The sequence below is a fragment of the Fragaria vesca genome, linkage group LG3, assembly GCF_000184155.1.
Source record: "Fragaria vesca subsp. vesca linkage group LG3, FraVesHawaii_1.0, whole genome shotgun sequence".
Classification (NCBI taxonomy): domain Eukaryota; kingdom Viridiplantae; phylum Streptophyta; class Magnoliopsida; order Rosales; family Rosaceae; genus Fragaria; species Fragaria vesca.
In genome coordinates, this window is record NC_020493.1 from 22,583,292 (window position 1) to 22,598,926 (window position 15,635).

The following is a 15,635-nucleotide window of genomic DNA, read 5'->3' on the forward strand; positions in this document are numbered from 1 at the left end:
TTTTGATTGATTTAACCACTACATGTAATATAAATACAAACAGTCATTGTCCTCATATCTCCTTCAGAACCACTACATGTGGTCAAGTTAGTAAGAGTCTTGACGTGAAACCCCCTTATTCATGTTCAAATCTGTCTACGTTAATTATATCGATTTGACATAATTCTTTCGGCATACATCAACTTGACAGATTCAATAATTCATCATATTAAATCAGAATCATCTGAAACTACTATTCAACCGATTATTTATCAAAATTAAGACCGAAGGTGAATCTTCCATATACACATTTTTATCATTTCTTTTTATTTTCTTTGCCACATGTATGTACTATGTAGTTGGAGATCTCATATAGTTATATATACTTAGCACACAGTGCAAAATGACATCATCATGGTAGGCCACACTGTGATCCTTTTTCACCATCAACAAGTCAATAAAAGTGAACACAAACCGTCGTCTCCGGTGGCCGGTCCCCCCCCCTTCTCCCCTCTTTTGATCTCTCCCCTCAATAAAATCCCAAATCTCTTTCTCAACTTTCTTGTTAAGAAAGCCAAAGTCTTTGTATAAGTATCACACTTGGGTTTTGGCTCTCTCTCTCTCACACACAAATCTCTCACAATTGGGTTTGGGATCAAAATTCTCACACCCAACACAAAAAAGAATGCATCTTTACAATGCTTGGCTCCCTCCACCTGTCGCCGAGGAGTCCAAGAAGGAAGCCGACTCCTTCTCCCGGGTCGTCTCCTCCGTCAAAAGCTCCTACCGCTCCGATGACCCGGATTCAGTCTATTCAACTCTCAAATGGGTCTCCGTCATTGACCTGTATGCCCCTTACCCAATTCCAATTCCCACTATTTCAATTCAATTACTGGTTTTGCTCACTGTTCTTGGTTAAAGATTGCTTTTTTGGAAATGGGTTCTTGTTGGTTTTGTGATTGGTGTCGTTCTTCTATGGTTTTTGGGTTAGTTGAGGTGTTTAGTCAAGTGAAAGTAACATTTTCTATTTTGTGTGTGTAGTTTCGTCAAGGCAAAGAGTGAAGTGGCTATGGAGGATGTAACTGGACTGATTGAATTTGGGTTGGAGTTGTTTCGTGTTTCGGACAACAAGCTTTATGCCCAGGTGATTATTATCTGTGTAGCTCAATTTGTGTTGTGTGTTTTCGCAGCAATGCCTGCTGGCATTATGTTTCAATGTGTTGAAATGTGGGTTTTTGGTTTTGTTTTGAGTAGGTTAGGTGGGGGAATATCCTGGTGAAGTTACTCAACAAGTATAGGAAGAAGCTGTCGTTGAAGGTAAAGTGGCGTCCTTTGTATGATACTCTGATTCATACACATTTCAGTAGGTGAGTCTTGTGTATCCCACCTTCTAATTTGTTGTTGTTTATATGCATAATTCATAGGAATCTACTATTAGCCCTTTGTTTATAAGTAAACTATTGGTATTATAAATTTCAAGAATGAAGACGGGACTTATGTAGGAGCATTATGGTCATTACTCGTTTTGAGTTCTTTGGTTTTTGCTCTTGAATGCCATTGAAAACCTTTTTGAATTCTGAAGCGACTGATATCAAGCAATCATAAAACATTACATGTCTAAGTATAACTTGAATAATGTTTTAATTGTGGTACAGTTGTTGTTTCTCGTAAATAGTTGGTTTAATAAATTCGATTACGCCATGTCACCAACTGCTCAACAAAACGACAGACAGTGTTTGGAAAGCTTCATGTCTTGACACATGGTACAGGAATACAGGTCCTGAAGGCTGGAGATTGAGACAACGACATTTTGAGGCTACTACTTCTCTTGTTCGGTCTTGCCGGAAGTTCTTTCCACAAGGCTCTGCCGTTGAGATATGGTCTGAGTTTAGGTTAGTACTTGGGGCCTTTTCCTCTTCATTTATTTAGTGTTTTTGAGATACATATGGTATTTCGTTTTTTTCCTCCCTGTCCACCTGTAAGGCTGCGACACTTTCCTGATTCATATGCCAAATGTAATAAAGTACTGATCTGCATGCTCCAAATCACAGTCGCATAATTTTACTGTTTCTAGTTTCACTTTGGTTGACCTTTCCATACTATCATGACACACAGACATTATGTATGTTCTCTTTAGATAGGTAGGTTATATAAAACCAGTAGCTAGGTTATATAAAGAAAACTTTTGGTTGTTCCACTTCCTCTCTTTTGTTTTCATCTAATGTGACAATCATGCAGATCATTGTTGGAAAATCCGTGGCATAATTCAGCCTTTGAGGGATCTGGGTTTGTTAGACTGTTTCTTCCTACAAACTCAGAGAACCAGGAATTCTTTACACAGTAAGGAGCACATTATCTCTGCTTTGTTCTTTATGGTTTTTGATGTTACTTGTGGCACATCATCTTGTTTTGTTGGTGTTGCAGTGATTGGATCAAGGAGTTAATGCACCTTTGGGACTCGATACCGAACTGCCAATTTTGGAACAGTCAATGGACAGCTATCATAGCTCGTGTTGTAAAGAACTACAGACGTATTGATTGGGAGGGTTACTTGCCTACACTTTTCACTAGATACTTAAATATGTTTGAGGTAAGTAAATTATCTCTTTAAGGACAGCTTGAGCCAAGTTTTTTTTTCCTTTTGTTTGATATTTCGGTCATTCTTGGAGCACGCATAATTTCCTAGTTTCTGAAGTTTGTCATCAAAGAACTAGATGTCAATATTGGCTGGTATAGTATACCATCACATGTAATTGTACTCGATCTGCTTGTAATATTAGAAAAGTTCATCAAAGCTTGTATTGGACATAATGAAACTTTTATGTTTTTATGCCGTGTCTAAAGGTTCCTGTTGCAAATGGAAGTGGATCCTATCCCTTTTCTGTGGATGTTCCGAGAAACACAAGGTTCTTGTTCTCCAATAGAACAGTTACCCCAGCAAAGGGCATTGCAAAGTCAATAGTAAGATTCATATGCCATTGCCTTGTTAATGAATTGGGGCACACACACATATTCTTCCTAAGATAGTAAAATGATATTCTATAACTGGAATTGCAGGTCTATCTATTAAAACCTGGTAGCTCGGTGCTGGAGCACTTCGAAAAATTGGTCAACCTTTTAGAACAGTTTGTATACTCACAATAGTACTCTTTTCCATTTTCCTGATATTTTGATTGACGAATGTGGATTGTATTGAACATCCATTGTTTGGCTCCTTACTATCGTTTATTTTTGTAGATATTACCATCCTTCTAACGGTGGGCGATGGACTTACTCATTAGAGCGTTTTTTGCTTCATTTGGTAATTTCATTCCAGAAGCGCTTACAGAATGAACAATTGTAAGAATTGCTTTGCTAGGTTGAGCATTTTGTTCTCAATACTCGAGTCTATTGTCTTGTCTTGGCGCTAAATTACTCTTTATCACAGGAAAGTAAACAAAAATATGCTGGATGAACAGTATCTAGGAAGATCAGAAAGGCAATTCTTTGTTAAAGTAGTGCTGAAGTTAATTGATCGGGGTCAGTATAGCAAGAATGAACATCTTTCTGAGACAGTGGCTGCTGCAACTTCAATTTTATCTTACGTGGAGCCTTCTCTAATCCTTCCTTTTGTTGCATCTCGCTTTCATATGGCATTGGAGACGGTTAGTCTTATTACATGTATTTCTTTGCTATAGAACTATTGCATATGGACAAGATGTGGATTAGCGCAGACATTTTTAGCCTTTTCTGTTGAGATTAAATGTATATTTTATAGGGAAACTTTTGTCTTTTGGTAAATTATGATCTGGCTTTCTTTTTTATATTTGGTAGAGTGTAGTAAATTCAATTAAGATTGATCATATTGTACTGGAGGTTTCAACTCTAGAATGGTTGCGTTTTGACAAATATAAGAAAACGAACACGAAAACTCAACATATTGCTTGGAAAAATTCTCCTTTTTCTTATTTAAAAATTATCTGTTTTTATTCTCTTGACAAGGACAAAGGAAAGGTTCATGTGTCAGAAACAAATTTCGCACTGGAATTTCATTTGTCAGTATCACAATGTTCAAGCAAGCTGCAGAAAAATCTTCCTGACTGATTTTGTTTTTTACTCCATTTGAAAGAACCAGGTGTACAAAAATTCAGAGATAAAGAAAGTTATGTTCAAACAGACATCAAAAAATCTTTCTACCTGATTTTCACAGGTTTATTTTCGGCTGAAAGACATAGAGCCTTACAAAATTAATTTCTCCTTTTTTCTTCTATCCTTGGAACTGCATCCAATTGATAGGATAGTGCCCAATGTTCACTCATGTAATGTGCTTCTGTCAATGAATTAATTTCTTCTTTAAAAACCTTTGTGTCTAGTCAGATGACTGCCACCCACCAGTTGCAAGTTGCTGTGATGTCGGTAGCATTTGTTGGACGTTCACTATTCCTCCAGTCCTTGTCGACCTCTACAGTAAAACCAATGGATGTTGATAGTGGTGAATCTGGTGATGAGTTCATTGAGTTACTCATGGTTTCGTTATCCAATGCATTACTTGGTATGGATGCCAATGATCCTCCTAAAACCTTGGCAACAATGCAGTTGATTGGTTCTATATTTTCCAATGTAAGCACATAATCTCCTAACAAATATGGGTAATATGTCCATACGTTATTCAGATATAGTTTTACCAACTTGCTTATGTTCACAGATGTCTTCATTGGATGATGAGGTGTCAGTCATGCCAATGATTCGCTTTTCTGAATGGTTGGATGAGTTCTTCTGTCGCTTATTTTCCTTGCTTCTACACTTGGAACCAAGCAGTGTTACGTGAGTATTGGAACTCAGTTCTTCACTTATATATTCTATTATTAATTTGGCCATTCTGGATATATATTAGCAACATTTTTCCCTTTTCAAATGTTTTATAGTTAGATTAATGGTTACTGGTATTGCAGGAACGAAGGCTTGCATTCATCAGCAACATCAGGAACTTTTCTGGTTGAGGATGGTCCATACTACTATTGCATGCTTGAAATCTTGTTTGGACGACTCTCAAAACCCCTCTATAATCAGGTAATTCAATTTTGTTTTAATTCAAAACTAAAATCTATTTAATGATTCAGTTTTCAACAGAGTATTCTAATCATTTTCTCAAATCACTGGCAGGCTTTGAAGAAGATATCCAAGTTTGTCAAGACAAATATACTTCCAGGGGCAATTGCTGAGGTTGGACTGCTTTGTTGTGCATGTGTTTATTCAAACCCGGAAGAAGCAGTTACTCAACTGATCGAGCCAATTTTACTATCTGTTATATCATCTTTAGAAGGAACACCGTCTACAGGATTTGGAGGTAGAGGAATACGCGATGCTTCAGTTTCAACCAAGGTACTTTTTCTTGTAAATGATGATGACCATTTGCTTATGTGATCCTGGTAGATTTTTATTTTGAACTTTGATTGTTTTCTTCCCAGGCTAAACCAACAATTTCTCCAGCTCTTGAAACAGCAATTGATTATCAATTGAAAATACTATCGGTTGCCATAAGTTATGGAGGTCCCGCTCTTCTGCGATACAAGGATCAGTTCAAAGAGGCTGTTGTTTCTGCTTTTGAATCTCCATCCTGGAAGGTATATGGCCGTGACTTTCGTTTCTCATGATCAACAATTTCTTCTCACCCTTTTGTTTTCTCACGTACTGAGATGACATTTGTTTCTTCTTGATGCTCACTGAAATTGTTCAATGGCCCAAATGATTCTTTGGCAGGTTAATGGAGCTGGTGATCATCTTCTTCGGTCTCTTCTTGGAAGCTTGGTTCTTTATTATCCTATTGATCAGTACAAGTATATTCTCTCTCCTTGCTAGCTCCATAATAGTCAATCTGTTTGTGGAAAAGTAGAAAATAATTTTCTTTTTTTAGGTGTATTTTGCGTCACCCTAATGCTTCTGCATTAGAGGAATGGATCAGCTCAAAAGATTATTCAGACGATAAACCATTGGTGGGCCCTAAATGGCATATCTCTAGTGCTGAAGAAGTTAAGTTTGCAAATGAACTTTTGGACCTTCATCTGCGGTCGGCTTTGGATGATCTCCTGAGGATATGTCACACTAAAGTACATTCTGATCCAGGTGATTTTTCTAGTACTTGTTTCTTTATCATAGACACATTTAGTGCTGAAGGAATATTTTCTATCAGGAGCTACATGTGAATCAGTAAGAAGATTGATGATGGCCTATACTTTTTCAGTACATTATCAGATTATCTTGATGTTGATGCCAGTGCATTAAATAATAGTAAACATGTGCACATATTATTGCAAGACCACAGACATGGACTTGTTTGTGAATACTTATCTCTATGTATTGAAATAAAGTCATAATGTCTGACACCTTATTGAATTTTCTTCACCCAGGTGATGAGAAAGAGCACTTAAAAGTGACTCTTTTGCGTATAGATTCTTCATTGCAAGGTGTTTTGACATGCTTGCCTGACTTCACCCCATCATCCAGGAATGGAACTGTTGAAAGTCCAAATCATGGTTCCTTTTTGATAGCTGGAGCAACAGGTTCAACCGTGGGCAGCACTAAATTGCGGGAAAAAGCTGCTGAGATTATACATGCAGCTTGCAAGTAATGTCTACTTTTTCAATTTTCCTGTAGATGTAATTTAGTTCATCCATGCGGGTCTCATTGACTGAATCTTTTTATGTATTCCGGCACTGTGCAGGTATTTACTTGAGAAAAAATCAGATGACAGCATCCTCTTGGTCCTCATAATTCGCATTATGGACGCTTTAGGAAATTATGGTAGTCATTTGTGCCTCTAGATCATAATACTCTCACCCAGTTCCCCTCTTTCAGGGTTAGTATCTTACATCAGTTAGTTTCCTCATGCAGGAAGTATGGAGTATGATGAATGGGCCAATCACAGGCAGGCATGGAAATTGGAATCTGCTGCCATAATAGAGCCTTCAATAAATTTTATTGTCTCAGCTCACTCTAAAGGGAAGAGAAGGTGAGTGTAGTTCTGTTTGGAATTAGAAATACAAATTGCTGGGCTTCCCTTTTGTCATGGATACTATGCATGTGTACTTAGTGGTTGACATTGATTATGTTCTTCTCTACCAGGCCGCGGTGGGCACTCATTGATAAGGCATTCATGCACAATACTTGGAGATCATCCCAGTCGTCCTATCATATATTTCGAACTAACGGGAATTTCGGTCCACCAGAACATGTGAATATTTTGGTGGATGATCTTCTAAATCTCTCTTTGCATAGCTATGAAACTGTTCGAATGTGAGTCTTTAACCATCTTGGCCCTACTTTATATTGAAACCTTAACAGAAATAATGCTTCCTCGGCTTAGTTGCAAAAATGTAATGCAAATGTGTTGATGCACACGATATCTTTGGTAATCTATATATACTAAAGGAACCAAAACCTACTAGGTCTGCATGTGTTTATTTAAGATGGACTCAAGTCACTCAACATAGTTATAGAAGCTAATTGACAAAGATTGACATGCCATTAACCAGATCACATTTTAGCACTGTATGCAACTCATAGCTTACAGTGTACTTGTTATCCTTAAATATATGGTTAAAGACTTTTATGAGGTGGATGATGCATTAGTTAGTCAGTTGTTTGTAGCCTAAAAGATTTTGTTTTTATTTTTTTATTTTTTTTATTTTTTTTAAAGGAGTGAGCTCTAGAAGTGTCTCCTGGTTTAGTGGTAAAAGTAGCAGGAAATTTACTCAAAATGTGAGTTATAAATTTTCCATATCTCTTTGATATCTTCCCCTAGTTAGTTGGTTGCCACTTATGTCTCAAGATGCATGTCCTTGGTATATTTGCAAATGCACAGTTAGTTTTTGCTTTTTCCCAATTATGTTATTTTATAATAATCTGTATAACTACTCCCTGATTTTTCTTTATCAAATTGGTTTTATTATATAATTTGAGTGCTTAGTTGTTTCTACTTTGCTTTACCATGGCTGATCAAGTTTCTCACAATGTGTCCAGACTTGCCGGGAAATATCTTTTAAAAATGATAAAGAGATGGCCATCTATGATTTCAAAGTGTGTTCTCTCTCATACTGAGAACTTACGAAACCCCAAGGCACCAGAATATGCAGTGCTTGGTTCTTGCGCAGTCCTTGCTACCCAAACAGTTCTCAAGCATTTGACAATGGTAATCATTCAATTTAAACTGCTGCCTACCGTTTATGTAAAGACTGGGAATTACTGATATATTTTCCGTTATTCCAGGACCCGAAGTCATTCTCTTCATTTATCCTTGGAATTCTTTCAAGGTAAGCTGACATATTTCATACATCTCTTTGTAATGGACTTGGTATAGTAATGCTGAACCTTGAACCACATTCTACTGAACTGTGATATTTCTTTCTCCTGCTTGAAGCTCTCACCATGAATCACTGAAAACCCAGAAGGCTATCAACGAGGTAACTCCAAAAATTGATATAGAGCCTAGTTTTGTGCCTTTTCATGTAGTAGAAAATAATCTCTGTTATTTTTGTCATCTAATGCAGCTCTTTGTCAAATACAACATTCACTTTGCCGGAGTGTCGAGAATCTATTTCAAGTCATCGGAGAATCATGGTGATGCACCAGATTTTGCAGATTTGGTTTCTCAGATCAGTTCTATGAGTTTTGATTCTGTGGGCTTGCATTGGAGGTAACATATCTTGGACCTTTTCCTGTTGAATATAGAACTTTGTTGAGTCCTCTATATCTTTTAATCTCCTGGTGTATCCCTTGAGCCTAATACTCGGATAGCAATAACGTTCAAAGTGATCAGGTTTCTCTTTGATTAAATTCCTGGATTCTGAAGTTCATGACCTTATGTGTGTAATGTTATCTTTGTATTTTCCAGGTACAATCTGATGGCTAATAGGGTTTTACTGCTGTTGGCTATGGCATCTAGGAATGACCCAAATTCCTCCTCCAAAATTCTGAGTGAAACTGCTGGTGGGTTCATTTTTGTTTTGACTCAGGGATTTCCCCGTATAATTTTCAATGTACTATCTTCAAGATCAGAGAAGTTCTTAATCTTGAGATCAATCCTTTGCAGGGCACTTCTTAAAGAATTTAAAAAGTCAGCTTCCTCAGACAAGGATACTAGCAATCTCAGCTCTAAATACGCTATTAAAAGAATCACCTTATAAACTGTCAGACAAAAAACAGAGTTTTCCCTCAGAGAATTTGCAAGGAGGTAGAAAATCGTCTCTTGAAGGAGAATTAACCCAAATATTTCAGGAAGATGGATTTTTCAGTGAGACTTTGAATAGTCTTTCTCACGTTCATATAATTTCTGATACTGAAAGCAGTTCTAGGGGCAATCATGGGAGTTCTTCATTTCAAAGCCTAGCAGACAAATCAATCACCCGCTTTTATTTTGACTTTACCTCTTCATGGCCACGCACTCCAACTTGGATATCTTTATTAGGCAGTGACACCTTTTACTCAAACTATGCGAGAATTTTCAAGCGGCTATTACAAGAATGTGGTATGCCTGTTCTAGTGGCACTGAAAAGTTCACTGGAGGAGTTCTCAAATGCCAAAGAGAGGTCCAAGCAGTGTGTTGCTGCTGAAGCATTCGCTGGAATATTGCATTCTGATGTTAATGGTATCTCAGAAGCATGGGATGATTGGATGGCGGTCCAGTTGCAGAACATAATCCTAGCACAGTCAGTAGAATCAATACCCGAGTGGACAGCCTGCATACGTTATGCGGTTACTGGAAAAGGAAAATATGGAACTACAGTTCCTCTTTTGAGACAACCAGTACTCGATTGTCTGGCAGCACCTTTACCAGGAACAGTCACTACCACTGTAGTTGCCAAGCGCTATGCTTTTCTTTCAGCAGCCCTTGTAGAACTATCTCCCCAGAAAATGCCGTTATCTGAAATCCAACTCCACTATAGACTTCTGGAGGAGTTGCTCGGTAATATGTGCCATTCATCCGCCCAAGTAAGCATGTCTCTTCAGATCTGTTTCACTTTAACCAAGTCTTTCTTTCCATCATCCATTTGTCTAGTAAATATGAATTACCTCATATGGCCAATGAAATAAAGTAGATATTAGCGAAACTCTTATCTGTACTTCTGTAATAAGTTGATGTCTGGCTGTGTTGTCTTTAAATTCTTTTATTGCTAGAGGCTGGTTATATTTTAGAAAAACCGAAAAATGGTTATGTGAATTATTTACCATTGCTGTATCATGTGATCTCTGTATGGCAATCCATGAGACAGAGTTTTACATAGCAAAAATTATTAAGCATTTCTGTTCCAAGTGTATACACTAAATTATGATCTAAAAATAATAAGAGACTTCTGTTTATAGATGCGATGTTGATAAATAGCTGATTCAAGGTAGCTTTTGAACTGTTGAAATACCCTCTTCCCCTGCTAACTCTCTGTATCTCGTCTTGTTCATTTAGATATGTGTAACTGTGTAAGGGATTCTGAATTGAGATAAAGAATAATAAAGTGCCATTATAGGAGGTTATTAGATTAGAATACCTTGTTATTAGTCACCTATGTTTTGCAAAGTGATCTCTCATGTATATTTATATTCTCTATTGATAATTGGTCGTGTAGTACAAAAGTATTATGAAAGAAGTCCACAATCTCCATTTTATGTATCTATCCATGTTATGCATTAACCTTCAAAGATATGCTTCCAAGTTTTAGTGTATATATTTTGACAATAAGCATGTATGGACAGGTAAGAGAAGCTATAGGTGTTGCCCTTTCTGTGTTGTGTTCTAACATTCGGCTTTATGAGTCATTTGATCATGATGGTTCACATGAGAGTGCAAGCAAAGGTCTTGGCAACCAATTTGATGGGAGAAGTTGGGTTCTGTTTCTTAAAGAGCGAGCGTCAGAAGTGGTAATAAATATTCAGAATACCACCCAATCTGACAATTTGGAAACCCCAGAAAATAATACTCCTGAAAATGGGCATTTAAATGGCGATTCACAAGCAGATGTCAAATGGATGGAAACGGTACATATTTGGAACTGTTTTAATAGTATTTTCTTGATCATATAGAACATTAAACTGATTGATTTTTACATTTTGTCTTTTGTGAAGCTTTTCCATTTTATCATCTCATCTTTGAGGTCTGCGCGATCATCATATCTGGTGGATGTAATTGTGGGATTTCTTTATCCTGTGATATCATTGCAGGTAAGTGAAGTTAAAAATTTGCGTATGAAACCCTCTAGATTATAATATTCCTTTTGTGTTTATCTTGAGTGACTATTATGGGGTAAGGGTTTCATCATCTTTTTCTTGCTGAATCAAGAGGTGGATACAACCAAAAAAAAAGAGAGAGGTGGATGAGTTTCATGGATTCTAATTTTTTTTTTTTTTTTTTTAAGAATTAGTTTATTGAACAAAAAGCAAAGTACAAGGAGGCAGACAAGGAGTCCACTTTAAATAACAAAAGAGGGCAGCTAGGGTTTACAATTTACAGGGTTTTCATGCTGTGGTGTAGTTTTGTTTGGCATCACTATCTAAATCTGAGTAATGGAAGTTCTGCTTTTTATATTTTCATTTTTCTTTTCTAGGAAACTTCAAGTAAAGAACTGTCAACCTTGGCCAAGGCAGCTTTTGAATTGCTAAAATGGAGGGTTTTTTGGGGACCTCATCTCCAGGAGGCTGTATCTGTGATTCTTTCTTCTGCCAATGACCCTAACTGGCGGACTAGATCTGCAACGTTGACGTTTCTGCGGACTTTTATGTACAGGTGTGTAGTTATGCATCTCATCTTTTTCTGATGATTCTAGTTTCAGTCATGTACCCCAGCTCTCTGTGCCTTTAGGGCTACTTCAGTCGGATATGAAAATACAAATCAAATTGTGCTTTTAAGATTTTTGCATATGGTGTCTTGATATTTACTAGAATTGAGAGTTTTCAAAGTTCATATATAGCAATGTTTTGGCACCCTTTATTTGTTTTCACCTTTAACTCTCTAGTTTATGTAATATTTATTGTGTCAGAATATAGTGATTTTTGGCATTCATGTTAAGAAGTCTTCGTTTTTGCATTTATCAAACAGGCACACTTTCATTCTCTCAATTGGGGAGAAACAACAAATTTGGAGAACTGTTGAAAAGTTACTTGTGGACAACCAAGTTGAGGTAAGTTTCTGGTTTGAGTGAATATTTCTTGGGTGACTTAAGACCTAGTCTGTCGAAGTCTTATATATAATGAACTTTATTTATTGACTCATCTTTATGGTCTATATCTTTCAACCTGTGAAGCAGAGAAAACTGGAGTTCTACTATTTATTAAATAATGGTCCTTGAACATTGATTGATAAATCTTTTGGTACTCGTAGATTTGTAGTTTTTAACTTTATTATGTTTCAGGTAAGAGAACATGCTGCAGCTGTTTTAGCAGGCCTAACAAAGGGTGGTGATGAAGATCTAGCAAAGGACTTCCGTGAGAAAGCTTACAAAGAAGCTACTGATCTTCAGAGGAAGAGAAAACGGAGGTATTTCCCTTGCTTTTGAAATAATCTTGTATTAGTCCTAGTTGATGTTACCTATTTTTCAATGCTACATATTTTTCCTTTGATATATACTTTAATCTTTGATTGCAGAAATTTGAGTTCTAGCCAACCTATAGCTTCCATTCACGGGGCTGTACTTGCTTTAGTTGCTTCCGTTCTGTCAGCACCTTATGATATGCCCAGGTATGTGGTCTTCACTCCATGCAAATTCATCTTTTGGCAGCTTTAAACTTGGTATTACCATAAGCAATTCTATTGGCAGCTTTATCTTTCTGTGTACGGAGAGGCCTATCATAATCGCAAAGAGGTTTCTGGAGCATTACACTAAAACTAAGATGTCTGATGAATATGAACATTTCTATCAAAGACTTTATTCTATATAGTTTTCTAATAGTTTTCCTATGGTTTAGCTCTTTATTTATAAACGTTTCAAGTAAGTATGCGCTTCCACTAATATCTCTTCTATGCCTCCTTCCACCTCTAATTAATCCAATCCTTTCTTGTTCTCATATATTATTTGTCGAATCGTATCTGTATCTCACGAGAAAATTCCACTGCTTGATCAGTTGGTTGCCAGATCATGTCACTTTACTTGCTCGTTTTGCTGGAGAACCAACACCGGTGAAATCTACGGTTACAAAAGCAGTTGCTGAATTTCGACGAACCCATGCTGATACATGGAACATTCAGAAAGACTTGTTTACTGAAGAGCAACTTGAGGTTTATGTTTCCCAAACTGACCTATTCACCATATTTTTTCGTTGCTTCTATTTCTCTAACCTTCTTTTGTGTTTGTTATACGCAGGTTCTGGCTGATACATCTTCTTCATCTTCATATTTTGCCTGATTTACATTGTAATTCATAGTAAAGAGAATAGATATAGTTGTACCACAGTTAATTGATAAACAGCAATACATTAATCATTTATAACATTTATTGTGCCATAATTGTTTGTGATAGCTTTATTTACACCATTATCATTTTTCATCACTGCCAAATTTATTCCTTCCTATCTCCTCTCACAATTATATAATTTGTATCAGACTATTGGATTCATTAGATCATCAGAGGGTAAATCCCACAAGATACTATCTGAGTTGAATATGTTAGATCCACTTCTCATCTCTTTTCCATCCTCTGACTCCTCTCCAATTTCTTCATCAAGTTTGTCGTGCAAATGACCTTGCTGGTCTGCCCCTGTGCATGTGCTTCCCGTACACATGCTCTGGCTCCACGGTGAACCGCCGCCTTCATTTCCGAAGGTTGACAGCCCGTACTGAAATCCAGACATAGAATGCATGGGAAAAGCACTGCAGTTACCTGTAAGGTTTGCAGATGTTGCTCCGGTAGGATCCCAAGATTTTTGTGAATGTAGCACGTCTGGTTCTTGCATAGCCCTCGATAGACCAATCTTGATCTTCTCAATCGTGTCATCTTTCTCTTCCTGCTTATTGTTGATATAGTTGGCCGTGCGGTTCCCGGGAGTTACATTAGAATGTTGGAACTGGAAGTCGATGGGTTTCTTTGTGAGGAGGTGGAGCATTTCATCCTTAAAACAACCGAGTGCTGCTTCTGCAAGGTTCGCCACGTTCGGCGGTGCCAGTGTGGTTGCAATCTCGGCCATGAGGTGGGAAAAGGGCTTGTGTGTGACTGGATCTATCCCCATCCCTGACAGCTTCTTCTTCAGCTTTGTATTCCAGTGGTTCTTCACATCATTGTCAGTGCGACCGGGAAGTTGCGCAGCGATTAAGTACCATCTGCGACGTTCAAATTAGTGATTAGTGATCAGTAAAATCACAAGATATGTGCAGATGCTTTGTTTGTTATGTCATGAGTTAATTACCGGTTGCCAACAACAGAGTGGAGCTTAACAATGGTTTGCTCTTCTGCGTCTGAGAACTGCCCATGCTTGAGGTCAGGCCGAAGGTAGTTGGTCCAACGTAGCCTGCAACTCTTCCCACATCTTTGTAAACCTTGAATCATCAAACAAAACAACAACCTTCAGCATTTAGGGAAGAGAAATAAAGGCAGTGAGTGGTGAGACAAAAAGAGGTTCATACCGGCATTCTTTGGGATGAGACGCCAATTGCGAGTGCCGTGCTGCGCAATATAGGAAGAGAGCTTGTTATCTTCTTCAGGAGTCCACTGCCCCCTCTTCACATTGTCCTTCTCGCAGCATGGAATCCGACCCATCTTCGAGTAGTGAGAGTAACTAGGAATAATTGAATAGTTTGTAGTTGTAGTAGAGCCTGATGATCAGTAGCTAGCAAATAGGCCGAGAAAGCTGGTGTTTTTCTTTGATTTGGGTACTAATCAGGGGGTTGTAAAAATAAAAAGATGGAAAACAATTTTCTTGGGTTGCTTTTTCTTTGTATTGTAAAGTGTGGGATTGCAGGTTACCTATACTTGTATTGTTTATATAAGGAAATGAAGGGATGAGTAGCGAGTGCATGGGGTGCAAGGCGAAGGTGAAGAAGCATCAAAGGTGCATGATTTCATTAAAGAATTCAACGCCATTGAGCGTGTGAGACCTTGGCCGGTAGCTCACCCACAAGACACCTGGTCAACTCATCTCTCTCTCTCTCTCTTCTCTCTCTCTCTCTCTCTCTCTCTCTCTCTCTCTCTCTCTCTCTCTCTCTCTCTCTCTCTCTCTCTCTCTCTCTCTTGTTGACTGCATGCCTTGATCGTTCCGGTGGATTACTGCTTTGCTCACACAAAACCAACTTACAGGGATCGATGAGGGAGGAAGGTCTTGTTTCTGATGCTGAGGTTGTTGGTTGCACGCACGGGTCACAAACATTATGCATTTCTTCCTAGTGAGAGCTTTGCTATGTGGTTGTCTGTCTGGGAGGTCCTATGTTGATGATGAATTAATGTGTTGTTTTATTCAGTTTCGATTCTGAATCAAAGTGCATGCCTCATGCCTCATCAGCTTGTTAAAAAAAGCTGATCAGCTTCAGTGAAACACCTCCATGGACAACATGGCCTAAAACACCTCCATGATGTGAACCTGTAACATCCCATTTGTAATCAAGTTTAAATAAGAGCAGCAGTCCTACTGTAAAACCCTGTGGGATCTGATCACGTACTTGATATGCATGGTATGAGTGGTTAAAAATGTAAAATATATAAAGAAAA

General features: G+C 37.8%; 2 protein-coding genes across 2 annotated transcripts; one reads left to right on the forward strand and one right to left on the reverse strand.

Annotated features, from left to right (window-relative positions):
• The first annotated feature begins 664 nt into the window (after positions 1–664).
• Positions 665–13,507, forward strand: LOC101295026 (proteasome activator complex subunit 4-like). Its single transcript, XM_004294839.1, is given in 35 exon segments — positions 665–825; positions 1,021–1,123; positions 1,234–1,346; positions 1,749–1,871; positions 2,218–2,319; positions 2,404–2,569; positions 2,824–2,940; positions 3,037–3,104; positions 3,217–3,364; positions 3,438–3,623; positions 4,336–4,578; positions 4,664–4,782; positions 4,911–5,028; positions 5,122–5,340; positions 5,427–5,582; positions 5,719–5,795; positions 5,873–6,081; positions 6,366–6,582; positions 6,680–6,759; positions 6,850–6,967; positions 7,081–7,251; positions 7,978–8,146; positions 8,224–8,267; positions 8,375–8,417; positions 8,505–8,650; positions 8,849–8,943; positions 9,047–9,945; positions 10,702–10,983; positions 11,071–11,166; positions 11,550–11,728; positions 12,041–12,122; positions 12,354–12,478; positions 12,587–12,679; positions 13,063–13,216; positions 13,302–13,507. Coding segments are annotated over 35 exon segments (5,463 nt in total). The 3' UTR covers positions 13,344–13,507.
• A 29-nt stretch (positions 13,508–13,536) lies between these two features.
• LOC101295315 (transcription repressor MYB4-like) lies at positions 13,537–14,850 on the reverse strand. Its single transcript, XM_004294840.1, has 3 exons — positions 14,558–14,850; positions 14,341–14,470; positions 13,537–14,254 (listed from the first exon to the last, which is right to left on the reverse strand). The coding sequence occupies exons 1-3, from the start codon at positions 14,688–14,690 to the stop codon at positions 13,537–13,539; spliced, it is 981 nt and encodes a 326-aa protein (XP_004294888.1). The 5' UTR covers positions 14,691–14,850.
• Between the last annotated feature and the right edge of the window lie 785 nt (positions 14,851–15,635).